The sequence below is a fragment of the Convolutriloba macropyga genome, chromosome 3 (genome assembly GCF_964194025.1).
Source record: "Convolutriloba macropyga chromosome 3, txConMacr16.3, whole genome shotgun sequence".
In the NCBI taxonomy this organism is placed as follows: Eukaryota; Metazoa; Xenacoelomorpha; order Acoela; family Convolutidae; genus Convolutriloba; species Convolutriloba macropyga.
This window is the reverse complement of record NC_134470.1, coordinates 28,043,997-28,066,937: the sequence shown is the minus strand read 5'-3', so window position 1 is coordinate 28,066,937 and position 22,941 is coordinate 28,043,997. Positions and strand designations below refer to the sequence as shown.

The 22,941-nt window shown below is 35.9% G+C and overlaps 1 protein-coding gene across 21 annotated transcripts in view; it reads left to right on the top strand.

Moving 5' to 3' along the window:
• Positions 1–22,941, top strand: part of LOC142336128 (voltage-dependent T-type calcium channel subunit alpha-1G-like) — a 155,833-nt gene that overhangs the window by 88,212 nt on the left and 44,680 nt on the right. For 17 of the 21 annotated variants that reach the window (XM_075384700.1, XM_075384697.1, XM_075384698.1 and 14 more), the window contains 10 exons: positions 3,836–4,089; positions 5,004–5,130; positions 8,534–8,755; positions 9,459–9,651; positions 12,327–12,478; positions 13,087–13,196; positions 17,150–17,280; positions 18,034–18,305; positions 19,501–19,656; positions 20,443–20,481. In XM_075384700.1, coding sequence (XP_075240815.1) covers positions 3,836–4,089; positions 5,004–5,130; positions 8,534–8,755; positions 9,459–9,651; positions 12,327–12,478; positions 13,087–13,196; positions 17,150–17,280; positions 18,034–18,305; positions 19,501–19,656; positions 20,443–20,481 — 1,656 coding nt within the window. The remainder of the gene's footprint in view (positions 1–3,835; positions 4,090–5,003; positions 5,131–8,533; positions 8,756–9,458; positions 9,652–12,326; positions 12,479–13,086; positions 13,197–17,149; positions 17,281–18,033; positions 18,306–19,500; positions 19,657–20,442; positions 20,482–22,941) is intronic. The other 4 variants (XM_075384687.1, XM_075384684.1, XM_075384686.1 and 1 more) reach the window with 1 other exon arrangement.

Here is a 22,941-nt window from a genome sequence, read left to right as displayed (position 1 = left end):
GTTTACGCTGGCTAGACATTGATGATGTTGTTAGGCGTGAATTTCCCCTAGACTGGCCTTGAGTGTTAACACCCTCACGTACGGTGTCTTGGTCATCAACTGTGTCAATATAGCTTCTAGCCGCGAGCAAGAATTTATCATTGTTCTTAGTTACATCATCCAACCATTGCTCAAGGACAGGGTAAATTGAATCTGGGTTCTCCGCTTTACTGGCCAAATCAAATAGTTCTTCATTCTTCTGCACCAGTTTACTGAACACATCCTTCAACTTAGAAACCAAGCGTTCAAGTTTAACCCTCCTATCTTGACGATTGATGGCATCTGTGATGTCCTTATGGATGTTACATAACTCAGATTCCAGATTAGATCTTGCATTAAAGAGCTTTTTCAATTTTTCTTGCTGTTCGGCCATGATATTGAAGTGGCTAATTTATCAATGTAGAGTACCTTTCAACCAAACACGTGGAATGAGGGTTATACCAAACCCAAATGACGACTTGATAATCAAGACGTCGAAGAGCGGAAAAGAAGTTACCGAGTAATGAATTACTCGGCGAAAGTGAGTAAGAAATTCTAGAGTGCGTCTAACGTGCTCGAAAGCAACTTGAGACTCAGAAAGACCGGCAACCCGCGAAGGATGTCCGGGTGGATGAAGCACGACGAAACGGGAAACGAAGCCGACGGGGCGTGAAGGACAAGTGAACGGGGCACAACGAAACGGGAAACGGAACGGAACGGGCGAAAACGCGGGTAGGAAACGGGCGACGCAACGGACGGTACGGAGACGCGGAACAAGCGACGCACGAAGAAACGGGAAACGAGACGGACAGGACGGATAGGTTGAGCGAGTAACGCGCAACGAAGCGGAAAGGTGGGACGGAACGGGCGGGAGACGATTAAGCAGCGAGCGGGGAGGTCGGGAAACACTTTGCTAGCAGACCCCAGCAGCAAACTCAACCAAACAAACTAGCCGTAACTCCAGAACAAACTTAAGTCACACCCTAGGGGGGAGGAGAGATGCTACTGCAAGAGACAAACTAGCACAAGTCATTATGGGTCTTATTATAAACAAATAATGAACTAAATTACGGCAAAGCAGTAGTAAACTAAATGGATGAAAAGAGCTTGTAATTTACTAGCCGTAACTCCAGAATCAACTTAAGTCACACCCTAGCAATTTTCAAACCTAACCAACCGATCAGCATACCAACAATATTAAACAAACTACAGCAAAAGTTAAGTAATAGGCAGCGCTTTTGTAGTCTATGAAAGCTGGAAAAGTTAAGAAACAATCTAGCCGTAACTCCAGAATAAACTTAAGTCACACCCTAAAAGGCAAGAACCTTAACCAACTAACAATCATACAGTTACACGCAAACATACAGCAGCAAAAATCAATATACTACAACAGGAAGGCTAGTAAATTAGTAAAGTTGAAAAGTCAAAGGACAATCCAGTTGTAACTCGAGAATAAACTTAAGTCACACCCTAGAAAGCTATAAGACCTAAACAACAAGCCAGCATACTAGCATACTCAACATACTACAGCAAAAACAACAACATACTTCATCACATATGACATACTACATCGAAAATCGGAAAAGTAGCGAAGAAAACGGAAAGCGAAGTTTTGGGAGAGCGACATTATTGAAAAAGAAACGGAACAAGGAGAATTGGAAAGTTAAAGGGCGAAAGAGACACGGACGGAACGGTACATAAGAGAGCGACGAGAAAAAATTATAGGGATTCGATCAATTTTTTTTTCTGTAGGCCGGAGGTTGTTAAAATTTTCACAACCTTTTCTCCGTATTGAGTTTCACTCAATTAACGATCCTTCTGGTTGAAAAATCATAATTTTGACGAATTTGTCAAAATTTTATGCTTTTGTCAAATTTTTTCATGTTTTGGTCAAGTTTTTTGCAAATTCTTGATTACGGAACGGTAATCCAGTGAACTGGGCGGTTTTAAGTTCGGTAATACGGTTTATCAATATTCGGTATTGATTTTCTTAAGTTTTTTAGAATTGCATCAAAATTGACCAGAAATTTTCAAAATCGAACAATTTAGCATTATGTTATCACATTTTTTCTCATATCTGAGTTTAATTTTTTGCTATATAAACATAATGGACCAATTTGGTTGAAATTCCCAACTTTCAACCAAAAATTTTCAAAATCGATGTTTTTTCGTCTCAAAAATTATGTTTGGGGGAAAAATGGTGACCGATTATCTATAAATTACCCGACGTAAAGTCTGTCTAGTGTTAAAGCAATTGTTGGTGAATGTAACAAAAACCGTTGAGAATTTGTTAGGGGTGGGTCCTTGCCGTCTAATTTAACTCAATATCAATTTCAGACTTGCAGAGTTAGAAAAAAATCAAGTCAGTCTTACAGTTTAGTTCCAGTTTTATACAGAGCACTGTGTCATTGGGTCAGTAACAGTGGTGTTCTTTGGGGTAACCACAACTGCTGAAATTATCGTAACGCGCTCCTTTTTGCAATTCTTTTCCTCATCTTGCTAACTTATGCCTCCACATACTGCACCCCCTTCTGAATGATGCTGATTAGAGCGCGTGGTGGTATTCGACCTCGGTTAAAGTTTTTCTGACATGTGACTCGTTTCCAAACACAAACGGGGTGTGGTTAAAGCCGCTGTCCGTTTGGTTGAGTGCATTCACCATATGCAAACTTTCTTCTGCCACACCAACCTGTGGTCTATTTGCGTCAGGTACTCTAATCCAGATGGGCAACTCGGAATGCCCTGGGGCTTAGCCATCCAGTCTGAGTACTGTGCGTTTTGCATCTGCATTGTAATCAGCTTTGAAAGCGAATCCTAGTGAGTAACTTTATCACAACAATTAGACCAAGGAATTGATTAAGTCGCGATTTCTCCTGTGTTCGTAAGCCGGGAGCGGCATCATAATGTAGCTGAGAGAAGTAAAACAGTCTACCGATAAGGTTTCAATTCATCATAAACGACATAGGAAATAAGTAATGTGCAATCGCACAACGTAAGCATTAACAATGATCATAGCAACATATTTACTCATCGAAGATAGCAACGTTCAGCAACTATTCCAAACAATTACCACCCTAAGAGAAGCCAAACTTCCGAATCCTGTATTATACTCCAAAAACATCATCCAAATTATAATTTTATTTATAACTGACATTTCTGATTATTTCAGAGGCTTTTAAAAAATGAAGCATTTGCTTATTTGAGAGATTGACTTATGAAAAGACAGGTCTACCTTGGTACGTGAAGGGTACGGCTCGGAGTGTGAAAATACTTTGGTTAAGAGTTGTTTATGGTCTCGACCATGTATTAAATGTCGCGAAATCATGCCCCGTCAACTTTATTAGTTTTTCATATGGGCTACCACTCAAACGGGGTTAGGCTGATCAATTCTTTATTAACAAAAACTTCAGCAACTGTAGTTGAAACCTAAGGTCAAGTTTGCAAAAATTTGCAAATGCATTTATAAACTTCGTAAAATAATGTATTACATTTTACGAATTTGCGAATATTTGCAATTTTCGACTTCGTTTGCAAAAATTTGCAAATTTGACATTCAGCAGTGAAAATTTGCAAACATTTACAAATCTTACATTAATCCGGAAAAGTTTGCAAATATTACGTTTGGCCTGGGGTCATCCTGGTTATCATAGATGGCCTCCTGGCATTTACACAAACTTATATATGATTTCAAGGATCGTAACCGTACAAGGATCGGTAAAGAGATAGCGTATGCATTGGATGGAATCCTTGTATTGATATACAATCCTTATATGACTAGAGAGAGTATGATTTCAACCAAGCAAGAGCGTCTGTTTAGTTGCGCAAAATCCTGGACATAGCGGATCTCGTGTTCACATTTGTGTTCAGCGTTGAGATGACAGTGAAGGTGATAGCCAAAGGACTGTTCATTGGGGACGATGCATATGTGAAGAGTGGGTGGAATGCGATGGATGGGATTCTGGTGTCCATATCTCTCATTGACTTGGCATTCTCTGCGATCACTTCAACTGAGAACAAAATATTCGGAGTGCTCAGGGTATTCAGACTGCTGAGGACATTGAGACCCCTCAGGTCAGTAATTGCTTCATTCTATTCTTTACACCCCCTACTCAAGTGATTGGTGACCTTCCCTAGTGATCGATAAATTAAATTAACTCGTTAGTTAGACATCTCTTTATGGAATCGTAGTTGATCGCAAAAATATAATAAGTTCAAATCAAGTTCAAATCCAACATTCAGATCAAATCGCCATTTCTTGAAAATACTCATCTTGAAAATACTACCCAAACAATCGGATTTTCTGTGTTGCAATGCAAACCACATTGACAGTACTGGAATTGGTTTTGAACAGAACGTATCTAAAGCCTTGATGAGACGCTTTTACGCACGTGATGTCATTTCTCCTTCTCTCTAGGAAAAAATTTTAAGTCATTTACGTGATTAGATTTTGATCATACGTGACTTACCTCACTCAATAAAATGACTTTTGCACTTCAAAACTTAAGTTTAATTTGAATTAGTTTAAGGTCAAAGGAACTCGTATGTGCTGTAAAGGTCCCTAATAAAATGCTTCTGCGGAATGAATTTTAACAAGGTTTATTAATTTATCACGGAATGTTTTTTACGTAGCTTTTTGAGCGGAGCTGATTTTTTTTTCAATTTAGATCTGTATCTGTTTCTATCTCTATTACACGGCACGCACGTCTTTTTCGCAGCTATTCCGACAATCTACCGGCTATGTTTCTTGCATCTGGTTAATTTAAATCTGTATTGACACATAGTATTTCTTATAAATTTGCAACGAAAGCCAACTTTCAAAAAACAGATTGCAATTAGCTCAAATGGCTACATTTTATAAATTTGACCTTTGACCTTTCAAACATTTCGTTAGCGTTGCAACTTTACGCACTGACGATGCCATAAGTAATGATATATTGCGAATATACGTACACTCTGTATTGTGTGTGTTTGTGTAATTGTGACAGAGTGATCAGTCGTGCTCCTGGACTGAAGTTGGTGGTCCAGACTCTTCTCTCCTCTCTCAGACCAATTGGAAACATTGTCCTCATCTGCTGCACATTCTTTGTCATATTCGGAATACTCGGAGTACAGGTAACAATCACTTCATTATAATCTGTTTCAGATAAAAAATCAATTAGCATCGTGTCCATTTTCTCTTACATTTAGGCGTCATGAAACCAAGTGGAGCAATGCCCGCCTTAGTTGCGACATAATGGCGTTTTTTTCGTCTTTATTTTTTTCAGTTTTTTCTTTTCCAAAGATAGCAAGAAAAAATTTTTATGTGTGTTCAAGTCATATCGTAGTGAACAAGAACTTGTGCAAATTCGCATACTATTCCCTGCTTTTTTATAATTTACAGCGAAATCGGCAACACATCAAATTTGAACTGATATGTCAAAACCAACGTTTGGGTGACCAAAAATTAATTCCAAAAGGGAAGCTAATTTTTAAGCAAAAAATAAGGGGTCATCGTTCTCGTCTCGCAGAAAAACACAGAAAACTGATATTGGTTAGATTCACTTTTTTACGAGAGAACCCGCTGACCACAGAGGCAACTTTGAAACAATTACTGCCATGAACATTGCTATTAGTATTTTAAACTTTAAAACTGCAAAGAGTTGCAAATATTTAAATCTATGAGCTGGATAACACAAAATTTTGTTGGTAATTAATGTCACCCAGACAAATTATTCCAAAATCTAAAGCTCATGACAATAAGTATTTTCTGGCTAAAAATAGTCCAGTAAAACACATTGCGAGTGAAGAAGGATAATTTTTGAAATTTATACCTCATCGGATGATATCGTCCATATGGTTTACAAAGACTATTTCTCGAATATATCGCTACCTGCCAACAGTTTTTTTTCAAAAACGTTATGAAATTTTTGCGAGAAAATTTTCTCAAATGTTTTATAAAGTGAATATGCTTTCATTAAAATCAATTATTTCCCCGATTATTTACAAAAATTTCGTCAGATTGTGCATACATTACCGACAGGCGACGGAGATGTTAGATAAGTACACTGTAAAAAAGCGAGTACTCCAATAACAAAAAAGGAAAGAAACTTTTAATTTTTTAATCAATTTTTTTTTAAAATACTTATCAGCTTTTTCCTAAATTGTACTCATTTCTCGAATCCTATCTAGGTAACCATCGAAAGAGATTTGTTGACTGATCAATTGCTATCAAACTTGGTTGGGCCAGCTACGGATGACACAATACGGAATCTTTTTGTGATTACCAGTGAATTTTGATAATGAAATATATCGAAGGCAAAGATATATGCCTAAGAACTTCTTGTGCAATAAGTCTCAATTAGTTAGATGTATAGAGGTGAGTTGTGTAATTTCCCCAGTCGATTTCGAATGGTTATCTTGCAAGATTCTGGCAGATTCTGCCAGAATCTTGCAAGATTATGCATAATCTTGCAAGATTTCTGCCAGAATCTTGCAAGATAACCATTTTTCTGCCAGAATCTTGCAAGATAACCATTTTTCTGCCAGAATCTTGCAAGATAGCAATTTTTCTGCCAGAATCTTACAAGATAATCATTTCTCTGTCAGAATCCTCTAATATATCCACTTTTTTGCACAAGATACTACAAGATGAATTGACTAATGCGAGTAATTCTGACAGCAAGAGATTTGCTCGAAAGCTCTTCTAATGTCTTTCGAAGCTCAAAAAAAGGCAAGCAATGAATAATCACATTTTTTGGGCATTGGCAAGAAAATTTAAGCGCAAGGAGCTGAATTAAATGATAGGAAGCTGTTTAAGATGTAAAGAATAATATCACATAATTTTTTCATAAAAAAGGTAATCTAGACGTTTAGTTTTGTATCTCTTGATAAAGTTGAAAAACAATCAGTTTTTAATTGTAATTTATTTTGTGTTAACAGTTCTCAAAGGCAGATTTTAATTTGTTTTCTTCAGATAACTCATATTTCCAGATTCAAAATCTATTTAATTTAAATATTTTTCTTAAAAAAACAAGCAACTGATTCTTTAGTAAATTTCTGGTCAAAATGAAATGTGCTTCATGAATGGGAGCCAATGAAAGGAGAGCTCGACCGGAACGAACTTGCAAGAATCTTGCAAGATATCCATTTTTCTGGCAGATCTTGCAAGATAACCATTTTTCTGACAGAATCTTGCAAGATAACCATCTGGTCTCGACTGGGGTTGGTTGAGTTTGGTAGTCCCGAATTTCTTTGGGTGTTGTAATAACTGGATGTTCACAAGAGACAAATGCAAACTTAAATTAATGTTTGTTAATAATATTTGTTTGAGAGATCATGTCGGAAACAGATTGGTGGAAAACTGAGCCAATTTGCGCCGAGAATTGAGAAGAAGAAGAAAGGCCGTTATATGCGGTGATTGTGAGTTTCAATGAGAAATTTTAGGCCGCTATTTTGCTCAGTTTTTTGAGTTGAGCTTTGGGTCTATCGGGAGCTAAAACATTATGTCCGCGTTGATAATGAAACTGTTTTATAATTTTTGATTTGAACGAGAATTTGAGAGAATAAGCGGTGGTTTTCTGAATAAATTGTTATTGTTTTTCAATAAAATTTTCTTTAAAAGTGGGTAGCATTTGTGCCTGATTCATCATTGCGTACGCGCCTAATTTGTTTCTTTCCTTCTGCTCTTAAAAATTATAGATCTTTGAGGTTTTGTTGAGAGAGTTTATTACTTTCCTCTTGATTCACCTTCATTGCTCTTTGGAGGTCCCCTGAGTTAAAAATTTAATTTAAAGAGTAGGGAATTTGAGCAGTTTTAGCTGCTCCTACGTTGATTCTTTCTTGTTTAAATTATACAAGTAGTCCTTGGTAATACAAGCCAAACTTTTGGCTCGTTTTTTAAATAGAAATGAAAAGTTCAAATGAAATTACGATGTTAGTCTGAGCGTTTTTTGCTGAATAATAAAAGTAACGGTAATTGACGCTTCATTATAAGCGCCCGGTACGCCGGGTTTAATTGCCCGTTCTAATTTTGTTCTCAATACTAGACTCTTGACTGGTTATCACCGTTCCCGACTGAGAAAAAGAGCTGCAAATAACAACAATTCTCTCTCTAGTGAGTTCTGGAGCTACTTTTTATCTCAGCAATTAACAAAGCATGTGCTAAAACTAAAATAAGATAATTATTTACTTGATGTTGTCTTTTGTTTCCAATAAAAAAATCTAACCAACACTCATTAACTTCGTTCCAAGCAAAAAATGATTTTTAAATTAACGTAAATCACGTTTTGATTGCACATGAATACAGTCACCGGTTCTTGATCCGGCCATCTATATTTTCAAGCGTTTTCAAACCTTTCACTACTTAGCAATTTTGCTGCTGGCTAAGACCTTATGAGCAAATAATTAAAAAGAAACTGATAGATTGATCATGAAGAACGATATAAGCTTTAAAAAATGTGACGCGCATAATGTAATATAGTGTTTTTTTATCTGATTGCTTATCTCTCCAAAATTTTATTATTGTTTTTTGTGTCAGCTCTTCAAGGGTACCTTCTACCACTGCAAAGGTCCAGAGGTGACAACAGTGACGAACAAGACAGAGTGTCTGACCAGACATCCGGACAACCAGTGGCTAAACAAGAAGTACAACTTCGACAACCTCCCACAGGCACTCATGTCCCTCTTCGTCCTCAGTTCCAAAGACGGATGGATCAACATCATGTACAGTGGACTCGATGCTGTGGGGGTAGATAAACAGGTACATATACTCAGTGGGACCTTTTCCGTTTGTGCCCCCTCCCATCTTAGTAGGTTCATATTATTTTCGCCCCCAGACGCTAGCGCCATATTTTTACATAATGATTTACAATATAAAAGCACGTGCTCTATTACTGGGAGGTGCATAACGTACTGGGGGCAGTGCATAACGTAAAAGGTCAGTGAATCAGTTCCCGATTAAATCCTTCGAGAAAGTTCAGGGAAACCATTTCCGTAATAACCAAATACATATGCCAAATAACATGCGAAATTAGTTCGAGATCTAGGAAATTCGATAACAACATTTTCAAAGAAAGGCTTACTTTCCCTGTCAACTTCAACTTTGTCATCACTCCAAAAGGATTTCTCTTTTTCTCTTTCACGAAAGAAGCATTATTTTCATAAGTGTTATCAAGACAAGAAACTTCCCTTTTGTTCTGAGATTTATAGTTTCTTAGTGGGAGCTTTTCATATCATTGGAAGAAACAAAAACTTATAAGAAACTTGAGAGTCATTGTGCAAAGTTTCTTCCAGAAAATATATATTACTTCAATCCTCCTTGCTCAATTCTTTCATATTTCCCAGAGAAAGGTAAAACAAGGTAAAAAAGACCTATGTCAAGCAAAAGATCATCAATCACAATTTCAGTGTTTCAAGTTTACACACAAAACTAATGTGGCTCACTTCTGGTGTTATTTTTTCAGCCAATCAAAAACTACAACGAGTGGCGAATCCTCTACTTCATCTCATTTCTCCTACTGGTGGGGTTCTTTGTGTTGAACATGTTTGTGGGGGTGGTGGTGGAGAACTTCCACAAGGTCAGGGCAGCACAGCAGGCCGAGGAGGCAGCATACAAGGCACGCCTCCTAGCTCACAAAATTGCAAAGAAGAAGAGAAGTTAGTATACATTCTTGATGAATATTCCCGGGTTGACCTCATTGTAATTTCTTGCCACCTCTCCATGTTACTAGACTTTGCCAATTTTTAATTTGGCGCTTTTTCATTAGGAAAGTACAACGATTTAAACTTTTCGCCCACTATAGCCTTATTTAAACAACTGTTCTCAGCCTGAACAAAAATTTCTTTGAAATGTAAATTTAAATTGCCAGTTAAATTTGTGTTCAGAATTGAGGGAGATACCGAAAAGAGAAAAAAATGATTTAAGATGATAAAATTGGGATACAGCAAAGATGGGTGGGTTTGATACCCGTTCAAACTGCTTTTAAATTTAATGGGGTAACATGTTCTTATTTTTATGAAAGAACGCGCAAGAGGTAACAGACATTTTTCTTTTCTAGTCAAAATAAATCTTCGCAAAATTAGCTTTTAATTTAGTCTTCTGCTATTTCGGATAGAATTACTTCTTAAAGAATTAATGGGCCGATTTAACACATGAGATCAGCATAATACAGTTAGACATTAGCCTGGCCTCTAATCATACCCAATTCAATGCAATAGCGGTTAGCATTTCTGCTCAAAGTTAGTCTGGACGAGTGCAACTTGCACAAAAGCATAGACAACGATCGCACAAAAGTCAGAGGTAAATTTAGTTTTTCAAGGTTTGCTCCATAGAATCCATTAGCCACTCAAATGCTATTAATTAGGTGCTCTTCATTAAAATCCAAAGGGTTTGGACTGTATGGGTGTGCTGTTTTTTCTTCACACATAATTCCGACTTTCTGATGTCACCGAGAAATAAAATTAGAGTGCTGATTCTAGTCACGCTGGAGTTTAAAAGTGAACCCAAAAAAGAGTACGTTTGAGGCGCGATTTTTTATGACTAATTGCAAATCGCAGCGAGCAATTTGTGTTTTTGAGAGGGTCTGTTTTTTCGAGTGCTGATTTGACTTCTTTTTTCATTCTTTCTTCTGTTAAGAGCAATTAAAAACAAAAACATGTTTTCTAATTGAGCCCCTAGTTGCCCTTGCCTGAATGCTTTAAGGAACAGCTAACGTTTTTATGATGTTGAAACCATAATATATTAGTGCTTTTTTGCTTTGTCCGTATTTGAAATTATTTTTTGGCTTGTCGTTTACTTTCATTAATGCTAAGTCTCATCTGTTGCTACTGAGGCAGAAGTGGACATAATGAACCGCTTAAGTTTTAGCTTTTAATATTGTATGACTTTGACCGTTATGGAATCCTGAATTTTTTACTGAATTTTTATGAATTGCCAAAAGTTTTTTGCTATTTATGCTGTCATAATTGCTGCTGCCAATAATGACAGATCATATTCGTTTTCTTTTCTTTTGATGAACTAGTAACCTTATTTTTTTATATCCAGTTGACAGCTGTGGATTTTTGTGACTCAGAGTCTTTGTGTTGTCATAAAATTGCTGTAGGTCTGCTGCCTTTTATCAATAGTTAGAGGTCTCATTATGGCCTTTTAATGTTGCGTTCTTTAAGGTAATGATTATTCATAATGAAATTTTAAATTTTGTTTCCATTGACTTAGACACTACTTGAATTGTTTTAGAGCTTTTATTTATCTTGGTTTCATCTGTTGATTTTTGTCCATTTTTAACCTACTAATCTCTGGAAGATGTTATATGATTCCCAAACCTGTTGGGAAGGTTCTGAAGGTTCTAAATGAATAGTTTAGTTTTGTGTTGTGTGCTTTATTGAATTTAGGGCCACTCGTGTTCATAAAAGATTCTAATTTTGCCAAATTTGCCATCTTTGCCGTATTTACCTTATTCTTTTCGATTTGTTTTCCACAAAATTTTTCTATTCGTTCTTTTCATGTGTAGTATCATCAGTAACATAACAGTTTCTGATTGTTTTTGATAATTTTGACACGGGTAATTTTGGGAAAGAAGGTGCCCTTTGAATTGTTTTAATTTTTTTTCTTTATTTGAACGTTTCTAGTGTTTAATGTTTTTTTGATTGTGCTTGCCGATGAAGCTCAGTCATTAGCTCAGACATCAACTCGGTCATTCAACAATTCGATGTCACTGGCGCTTGATTGTCTCAGTTATAGTCGATATCCAAATCTTCCCAAATTCAAAAGAGAAGTCAGAGAAAATCTAATTGTTTTCGCTAAGAAAATTTTTAAGAACTAGTCAACCCCATCTGGATGGACAGTGTTTGAGAGAAATCAAATTCAAGCCCTTTAAGTATTTACTAGGCTTGGTGATATCAAGTTTTAGTGAAATTCATTATTATTGTTATTATTATTATTATATATTATTATTTTATTGTGCATTAAGTTATCGAAGATTATTAGAGCGATTGAAAGCTGGCAATAGTAATAAGTTAATTAGCCTTCAGTTTATAGGTTAAATTATTTGTACTTATGTAATCCGGCTCAAACTGCAAATCAATTCAGCATACTATTTGATACTTAGAAAAAAGCTGTCTATTTGTATCTTTTTTTCTTTTTCTGTTTCAACCTTGATGGCAGTAAAGGGGTTAACCACGGCTATATTCCGGCAATCTGTCGGTTGTGTACTAACCTTAATCTGGGCGAAATCTCAGAGAGGATAATGTTTCAACTAAATTATTGCAAAATTCATTTGGCTATTTGTCTTGTAATAAATGTAATCAATCATGTGAGTTTGTATTTGTGACAGAAGCCCTGCGTGCCCCCTATCATACCAATTATGGTCCCATGCGTCTATTCATCCACAACCTGGTGATGAGTGCCTACTTTGACCTGGCGATCGCGGCTGTCATCATCGTCAACGTCATCACCATGTCCATTGAGCATTACAACATGCCTCAGGTAAGTACCACTCCCGAGTAGGCCATTCTCTGTAGCTGTAGGAGGAAAAGAAATGACGTCATACAAATAGTTAAATGGAGAATATAAACGAACATTTCACGTGTGCAAATTTTGAAATGGACAGTTGAATTTAGAATTATTGAACTGCTGATCTGTTGAACTAATTACCATAGTTATGATAACCAAGTTAATTTTAATTAAATAGTTAAATTATGAAATCATATGATCCTTGTGTAATAACCGGAAAAATTCCATGATCAACCCCTGATGCCATGATCAGCACTCTTCGAAACTGAATTAGAACAGAAGTTAACTAGCATTAATCAGCATAAAAGAGAAATTTAAAAGCAGGTTCATCCGTCAAAGAGAAATTAATTGATAATTCGAAAAAAATGCAACTGCAGTCGAATTGTTTCCAGAAACAGCATTGTGTTTACATTTTTATTCACAATTTTCTATCAACGAAGCGCTTTTATCACGACTATAAGAGCTTTTGGAACAGTTACGATCTGGAAATACTAACTCCTCGTCTCCTCGTCCGCTCCCCTTAGATAATGTTCGTTTCTTCTGATTTTCCTGAAAGACATAATTGTATGTGTTGTTAACAGAGTATGGAACATGCACTCAAGATCTTCAACTACTTCTTCACAGCTGTGTTTGTCATGGAGTCCACTATGAAGATATATGCATTGGGATTCTTCCGATTCATGCGAAAGAGGTACAAGTAGTTGAGAGACATTTAACTGTGACTGATCATTATTAACATTGGCGCGCTAGTCGAAAAAAAAATGGATAATTAATTGCTCTCAAACGAAGTTTGTAACAATTATATTAGTACTGTGATTTCTTATGCGGTTTTTCGCTTCACCGATTTTTTGTCTGACCCATTTGACTTTTCAAAAACGGGAGCGTTCGCAGGTCATTAATTGACCAAGCAGCTCCCTTAGAGCCTTACGCCTTAGTCCCTAAGTATGCGATTCACCGAAAAAGTTTTGAGGAGACAATTTCAGGATGTGAGGGGGGGGGGGCTTCTTAGTCTTAAATATTTGACCCCACTCTGTCACTCCGCCCCACCCCAACCCCAACGTCAATACCCAAAACGTGCTCTTAACAATCATTATTCATAGACAAAAATGAGAGTGAGTTGAACTCTACTTTCAATCGAAACTGTTGGAACAGCGGTTCTGACTGTTTTTTGCTGATTTGGTGAATAAATACAATTTTGTTCATTTTCAATGTAATATTCGATTGACTTATTTTTTTGTTATTTTTGATTTAAATACGTATTTGGAACATCCGCAGGCAGGGTTCTAATCGTGGTGGTGTACAATCCTGAGACATTAATTAAAAATGGTGCTGTCTTTTTTGAAGATGTGCTTTTTTCGACTTTTGACGTCAATTAACCAAAATTAAGTAGAGGTTTCAATCACACTGTAAGAATAAATGGAGCAACAAAGTCAGTAGATGTTAAGATCAATTTTCCTTGGTGTTGAACAAGTATTCGGCCTTCAAAGAGTTTCAATTCACCTGAAGAAATTTAACTTCTGCTTTCGCTGTTTTCTCTTGTTTGGCTTTCGAATGATTTTAATGTTGGTATTCATGTCCTAAAATAAAAGTAAAGATTGCTACCAATGTGACACTGTTTATTGTTTTTGCTTTGACACTAAGTTTTCATTAAAAAATTTTGTATGTTTTAGTTTCGCACGTTTACTTCTTTTTTCTAGTTTATGCTAATGTAATTGGCCGTTCTACTTGATTTTTTTAATGGAACTTTAAACCGCCTGCGAAAGCTTATTGCAAGTTTTGAGTTAATGGCTCATGGTTTTTAAAACGATTATACTATGTGTGTTTGTAATGGTTTTGAATTTTTGTCTCAAGCTGCTGTTGTTCCTCTGGTTTTGTCTTTAATTCTCAATAATGACGTCCTGTTCGTTTTCTGAAGTGGCCTAAATTAACACATAATACGATCTCAGGAGACAGTTAAATAGTTGCTTTCAAAAATAAAAAAGAATTCTTGAGTTTCTCGATCCTTTTGCCGATCTATAACTTAATCTCAATAATTCACAGCCAGACAAAGGTGAATGCTCTAGCTTTTTTAGCTTTAATATGACTTTTTTGAATTTGATATTGTTGGTCATTGAATAACCATTAAAATTTAGCTCTGCTGTATTGATGATTTCTTGTTGCGTCTAAAACGAACAGGTTCTAATTATTACCATTAACAACTCATCGGTCCTCTGATAATGAATTTTTGAAATCAATTATTGTCCTCAATTTATACCCAATGTTATTTAGTGAAAGATGAGTTGTTTTGTATATCTCTTAGTGTTTTGCAATTCTTGTTAATTGCTCTCAAACGAAGTATTTAGCAATTATATCAGTCCTGTCGGTCTTTTTATGCGATTTTTCGCTTAACCAATTTTTCGTCCGACGCATTTGACTTTTCGTCCTCAAAAATGGGATAAACAGGTAGCGCCTAGCGGTCAAAAAGTGCTCTTAGAGCCTTTCAGCTCACTAGTCTTCAAGTATGCGATTCACAGGATCTGTTTCGGAGACCTATATTTATGGTGCAAGGTGTGGTTTTTAGAGATTGACCCCCCCCCCACTGCTGCCTCCCCATCAGCCCTCAGTGCACCCCCCGGTACGCTCATTTACGCCATTCAATTCAGCTAAAGCTAGCCTTACTAAACCGTGCCTAGCTACTGACGAAGCTAACTGCTCGCCAGTCTTTTGAGAGCAATTCGCCCGATGTTATTCGGTTATGTTTTTTATCTGTTGTTATTTATATGCCTTGCTCTTTAGAATTTTTGTTGGTTATCGGAAATGAGAAACAAAATCAACTACTTTATCACAAAAATTGAACAGAAATTTTTAACGAGTTGGATATTTGGCTAAGTTTTTTTATTAAATTTGACGTGACTAAGTTGCGAACTGTTTGGAATTTTGGTAATTATCCTAGTTTTGTCGCGTTAGTTGCTTTGTTTTACAAAGTTTTTCAACAAAACTGGTGGGCTATTTTTGTACTGGTACGTTTGAAATATCTGATTGGTTTTATTGATATTAGTAAATTTAACAAACCCTTTTTTAAAAGAAGCGAGTTTTCAGTCGTTTACTGCTCTTTGTTTTTGCAGATTTTATTTCGATTCGTAAGCATTCTTGACCAACAAAGCCGTTGTTCCAGTAAGTTTTTTAGTTGTCAAGTTGTTATATTTTACCGTTGCTATGATTGTAATTCGGGGCCTGTCAAGATTATTTTTTGTTACCCTTTTCCTTCTGCGATGTATTTACGCGACAGGAAAGCAAAAGTTAACGTTTTTCTTTGAATTTTTTTCTACAGCAGATATTTTTGTGATCAGATGATCAGTGTGGTCAAGGCTTCTCGTATTTTATTTTGAACTTAAGATGTATTATGTGCTTTCTTTTTTGAGCTTAAAGAAATTTCTTAACACAGTGAAATGTTTTACACTCACTTTGAAATCCAAAATGGGAGGATAATATTAATGACAGTTCCTATGTATTTTCTAGCAAATATAAACTGAATCCTCTCAGTGCTTTTAGTTTTCATCTATCGATTTCTCGGTAATAATATTTTTTGAATATTTTAGGATTCGGTTTGAAAAATAGCACACCTCAATTCTCTAATTTGTGTTTTACTGAAGTTTAGCACATGTTTATTACTATTGCTATTTACTAGGAGACTCTGTATTTGGTTACCATTTTAGTGAAATTAGGAAATTTGCTTTCTTTTGTCGTTACAGACGCCTTGAAGTTTTCTGTCACTTTGTTACGGAATCTAATTTTTAAAAATTTGAGCTGCTTCTTAGCAGCTTATGGCAACAAGTGATTAACAAAAATGTGTTTCTGATAAAGCGTATTTTGCTATTCATTGTTATGTTGTGATTTATTTTTAGTACAACAACTGCTGCTTGAAGAAAGGGGGAGTTTTCTAAGATGTTTTTGCCTTTTGATCAATGTCGTATGTTTAGAGAATGATTTGCTTTGTTTGCAACCAATGCTGCTTTTACCATAAATGTGTTGGTATTCGAGTATTTATTCAACCCTTTTTTAGTTGATTTTGATAGAATCTGATTTTTTCTGTTTTTGTGCAAAATTAGATGTTTACTTGATGAAACTGCTTCTCTTCTGCCTGAGAAATTGTGTTTACTCGATTTTTGTAGCCAAATTCTTTTCCAATATTATTTTTTGCTTGCTTCAATTGAAAAATGAACCTTTCTGTTATAAACGTGTTTGAGATTCCATTTCTCTCTATTATATTGAAATTTCCTATTCTCTATTTCATTTGCAAATTTTTTTCTCTACTTTATTTGCAGACAATTGAGCAAAAAATGTTGTTGAGCCATGGAAACGCACATTACCGAGCCTCTTCATTCATCTGCTCAATTTAGATTGTTAATCTGATAAAAAAAAATTGTTTTTTGCTTTTTTATTTTTAAACGAGAGAGACATTTATGTTCTATTTTTGCTCGGGCCGTTGTATAGCAAGGAGCTTTGGGTTCGTTGCCGTTAGTTTTTTTGCAACCGTTGATTTTTTCGTAGCCACCGTTTCTAATTTACTTTTTAACTCCGATAAATCTTCATTTTGTAATTTTATGATTGATGCATATCATCAGTTTCATGATTATTTACGTGATCTGTTGTGTTATTGTACAGGTGGAACAAATTGGACCTGGTGATAGTGGCTCTGAGCATATTGGGCATCACATTAGAGGAGGCAGACACAAACTTCCTCCCCATCAACCCAACTATAATCAGAGTGATGCGTGTATTCAGAATAGCCAGAGGTATAGTATATTATAGTACACCTCACTAAATCACTCGTAACTAAATAACTTAATAGAACGAATAATTCCCTTCCTGGAGCTACAATTGCTAGGGAACCCCGAATCTCTTACTAAAACACACTTTATGCAATAAGACGACGGGAAACTTGCTATCACATAGTTTTTCTGCAAATACATATTGAAAAATTGCTCGTACTTGAAAATCTTTCTATTTCCATTTGGATATTGCATTTTTTCTGTCATTTCGTACGTTGAATTTGGCTTTGATCGTTTGGTGGTATCTGTGTAAAAAAACATGAATGAATTTCGGCTATTGGTTTTTGCTTTCACAAATTATCTTGTTTGTTGCTCGTTAATTTGTTGTTCGTCGCTGGTTTGTAATCAGTTAAAAGATCTTTGCTTGATCTTTGCTTGGCGTGTCTGACACAAAAGTTTTTCAGCTTGAAGGGGTCAAACTGTGAATTTTATATGTGCTGAAACGAGTACCAGGAGTGAAAAATATCAATTACGTGTGAAAAATATCCCAGTAAACCAATACTCGATACATATTGCCAAGACATGCACGGGGCAAAACTTGACTCTTCTAGCCAAGAATTTGATACGCCAACTTTTTTGGTACGCTCATAACACTAATTAAGTCTCTTGAAAGGACATGAAAAAATTTGCAAATTCTTGAGACCGAAATTTAAATAATATCTATAGTTCTTAATTGTTCTACAGATATATTTTTTTGCAAAGACGTGTTTTTTTCAGTGTTCAAGTTGTTAAAAATGGCAAAGGGAGTACGACAGCTGCTAGACACAGTGATGCAGGCTCTTCCTCAAGTAGGCAACCTTGGCCTCCTCTTCTTCCTCATGTTCTTCATATTCGCTGCACTCGGGGTAGAGTTGTTCGGACGGATAGAGTGCAATGAAGAGAGGAAGTGTGAGGGTCTCTCCAGACATGCATCATTCCACAACTTTGGAATCGCCTATCTCACTCTGTTTCGAATCGCTACTGGGGACAACTGGAACGGAATTATGAAGGTTTCCAACCACTTTTTATCTTATTTGGACAAAGCTTCTTGATATGGCTCGCTTGATATGGCTCGCTTCATATAAATGAATATCACACTTTTGAATTGCTTTTAGTCACTTCTTGAAAAGTCATGATGCCAATTGAATATGATCCCATGTTATTGCGGATTTTTTATCGTTGAAGATCTAACTATTGTGTTATCAGGTCTAATAAGCACATAAATCCCCTTACATGTATCTCAAAATTCTTATCAGACTTTTTAAGAAGTTCGGATCCATTCTGTTCGGCCCAAGTAGTTTTTGCAACCCCCTCTTCACAAATTATTTGTTTCTATATTGCGCATAACTATGCAAAAAATAAAAGGAGCTCCTGAAGGAGAGACGTAGAAGTTAGATGCCCACTAAGATGGCGGGGCGGGGGCTGCTGGGAAGGGGGTGGGTGAAATGCCCCTAAACTGTGCGGATAAAATGACGTTTTCGATGTAAAATGATACGGAACTTGAGAAGCCAACCAAATATACTTTGAAAACTAACTTAAATAGCGAAAGAAAGATTACGGCAACATAATATCAGACAGCATAATTTGCTTGTTTTTGTTTAATTTTTACAATCCAATGATTTTGGACTGTATTGGTGTTCTGTCGTTCTTTTAAGATCTGTTCACACGTTTTTCGACTTCTTCATGTCAAAGAGAAATCAAATTAAAGAGGTGTTTCAGACACGCCGAAGACATAATTGGAACGAGTCGAATTTTTCTTCACGTGCGGCAATTCTTCATCATTTGTGCTGTTTTATTCTCTTGATTTTTAAACTAACGGTTTTAAAAAGTCCTACATATATTCTAATAGTGCATAGTTGTATTTTTGAGTTAATTTATCATTTTAAAACCGTTTTTATTGTTCATTTTATTGTTCATTTTGTTGTCTTATAACTTAGCGTCTACAATGGCAATTGACATCGGTTGAAAATGAGGATTAAATAAATGTAATCAAAAACTTAGCAGTTCTAATTAATACCTTTAAAAATCTCGTACTCTTCGAAACCTTTCAGCCTTCTGATCAACTCTTGGGAGGCAATTACAGCGTATCTTTAAGCGTATCTTACAGCGTATCAGCAATTACAGGTTGTCATTGGCGTATCAGCAATTACAGGTCATTGTCGAAACAAGATAATTAAACCTTGTGAAAATTCCAGTGTCTTTCAGGATACACTTTCGACAGAGTGTGATTCAAGTGAGAACTGTCGGAAGAACTGCTGTGTTTCCATGGTGATAGCACCCATCTACTTTGTGGTATTTGTCCTCATGGCTCAGTTTGTTCTCGTCAATGTGGTCGTGGCTGTACTCATGAAACATTTAGAGGTAAGAAAAACGACACTTCGGATTGATTTATTTCAAGGAAATTATATCGCCCACTCACCCTTTCAAACAATATCTGCTTTTATCGAGTAAATTGAATAAACAACGTTTTTCTACACTTTTTGGCAAAGTTCAATTTGAAACATTATTCACATTCAACGACCTCAGATATCTAACAGTCTAATAGTAAACAAAATTGGTGAGTGTTGTTTTTTGTTACATAGCGAATATGGCCGTTGTATCGACAACCATTCTCTCCATGATTTTAAAAATTTTCAATAAAAATTTTAGTTCAAAGTTTCAATACAGTTGATTGGTTTCCGTACAAAAAATTCTGGTAGTAAACTATTTCTAAGAACAGTTACTGTCGTTGGTCTAGCTTCAGAATAATTACTATGAAATTCTTACGAAGTTCAAAGTGATGCATAAGATGATCATTATTCACATTCACAGCTATTTACTGTCATTCTAGGATGGCTACTGTTTAATAAATTGTAGGACATTTTTAAACTAATGGGGCTGTTTTCAAATTGAGATCTGGTAATAAAAATGGATGGTTAAATATGTCAACTCCCCTTAAGCATGCTATGTATTGGAGAACTATGTCGTGTTTGGGCGTTTTGAAATCCAATTTATGACTGTCGAACTATGTATAAGCATTATATTAACTTTCAGAATGAACAATTGTTGCGAGATGAAAATTTCACTGGACACAACTTAGTATATAGCAGTGCAAGCTTTCAAGTGTATGAATAAAGCATCGAGTGTTTGTCAATTGTTGTTTTTAAGGAAAATTCGGCCAAAAATGCCGCCAGCTCCGATGACGAGGTGTAGTAGCCACGCAACACAATACTATAATTAATATCATTACTAATTAGCTTCCATTAATCAACCAATCAATCAGTTAATTAATAACAACGGCTACATGACAGTTTACCTAAGGTACAAATAACCATTGTGCTGAAATTTTTTTTATAAATTCAAGTTTCTAAGCGTAATAATGAAAATGAAAATCTTTATCGCAGAAAAAATTTCGGCTTCAGCTCGAAGCTAAGTTGAAAATGTACGTAAAAGTATAGCTACCGTTTGACGTTATTTCTGAAATTCAGAACAAGGAATATATACTATATGGGACATTTGATCCCTCGAAATTCTTTCAAAATTACAGCAACTTTTTGCGCTTTTTGAGTCATAATTGCTAATTTTGGATTTATCAGTTGTACGCTTGTTAAATTTCTAACACAATGCGTAGATCTGATATAATTCATTGCCCTGGTATCGGGATATTATTCAATATTATAGGGCGAAGATTGGGTATTTTGACATTGGGTAAACTGTCCTGACACCAATAACCACCAATAATACATATTAGTTGTTGACTTGTTGAATTAATCATGAATTAATGGCAGTGATTAGATAGATGTATGATGCATTGAAGTGGCAGTGCATAGATAATAGGAGGAAAGTCATAACAGTGTGAATGCAAGTGATTGAGTGCTGCCGCTGACCTCTCTCGCGCCTTAGAGTCAGAGTGTCAAAAATAGTCCCGGTTGTTGACTCCAGGTCTTAATCAGCGCTGAATCAGTGAAAAACTCTCAACAATACACGTACACATTTTTGTCTGTGATTTTTTCCTCTGATTCAGAGAAATCAAGACTGATTTTAGTCTGAATCAAAAAAAGGTCAGAAAATAGCAGCTGTTACTTTTTCCAAGATTCATAAGTTTAATTGTTTATACACGTCAAGGTCATTATTCCATGACATGACATTGTATTCCTCTGATATGACGAGCAAGTTATCAAAAATCACAGAATTCTCTGAATCAGAGCAAAAGACTGAAGATTTGTTTTTCAATTATCAATGCTGACTAAGACCTGAAAATGGATCCGGGAAAGCAAACTTAACAGCTGTACGGTGGAGCGCACTTAAATGGGTGCTTACTGAAACGAAATTAGATAAATCCATCTGGTTGAGACGTGCAAGATCTTGACTTTCATGGACAATTTTGATGTCAAGACCTTGCTAAAATATCTAATCTCTTGGCAAACATTGCAAAAATTTTACAAGCTGTGCATATCTTGCCAAGCATCTCAATAAAATCTTGTCAAAAGAATTCGATTTTTGTTTAATTGGGTGTGCTCTACCCTCACTGTATGTTGGTACACATGTTGTGTCCGTCCCAAATCATTCAATCAGAGTAGAGATCGACTGAGATTTACAAAAACAAACAAATATAATATCGGCAGATGAGCTTACTGTGAGCTGGCATAGCATCCATGACGCTTTTAGCAACAAAATCAATCCACAAAATCAGAACTTAACTATTATTGTATCAGAACTGTTTTTTACTTCATACTTATTATAATTTCTTAAAAACCAGAAAAAAATTGCGGTTAATAACTACAGAATTTTTTTCAAAATTGTCAAAAATGTCCGCTAGTTGCTGCGTTCGCTCGCTCATTGTTATGTCAACTGAGAAATAGTGAAAACTGCAATTATCATTGAATCGTTTCGTAGAAAATCAATTGCTGATGTTATGTCAATCAAATTGATATCGATGTTTCCGTCCTCGGCAACAATTGGCGATACCTGAAACCTGAAACTGTACAGGTAAAAATGTATCCGAACGCGTGTTCAGGCTGATTTCAGTTGTACGGACGTCATGAATTCATTATGAGCAGGCCATTACTTGAACTGAGTTCAGGTACTTTTCTCAGAATAATATGCAATGTAAACTTGAGTGGATACTCTTGCAGTCGTTAATATATGACGTAATTAAACGCACTGTCTGTCTCGAAAAATGAGATCAGTTTCTTTTTGAAGCTTTTCGAGAAGGAAAACAAATCCGCTATCAGAATCGTGGCTGTATCCAGAATATATCCGAATTGTCCACAACCTCGAAAATGATAAAGTAAACCAATCGCTGTGTTATCGCTCTTGGTTTACTGATTAGTGCGTATAAGTCTCAGTTAAATTACTAATGTAGTTAAATAAGTTATTAATTCACCAAGTTATGTATACAGTTAGAAAACCCGTTCCAATCTAATAATATTTAAAATATAAAGCTACAATATTGAACATCTATAAAAGGCTCTTCGTTCTCAAATCAGCGGGGATAGCTGGAACTTATGAGCTATACTAAGTTTGGCTTACCAGTTTAGTTTCAGGACGGTCGGATTAGATTTTAGAAAAAACAACTAAAGTTTAGTCCGAGAGTTTGTTTGTGAGGAGAATGTGCGGAAGTAAGTAGAGTTTTACAAATCAAAAATTTGGCTATTTTTTAACAGT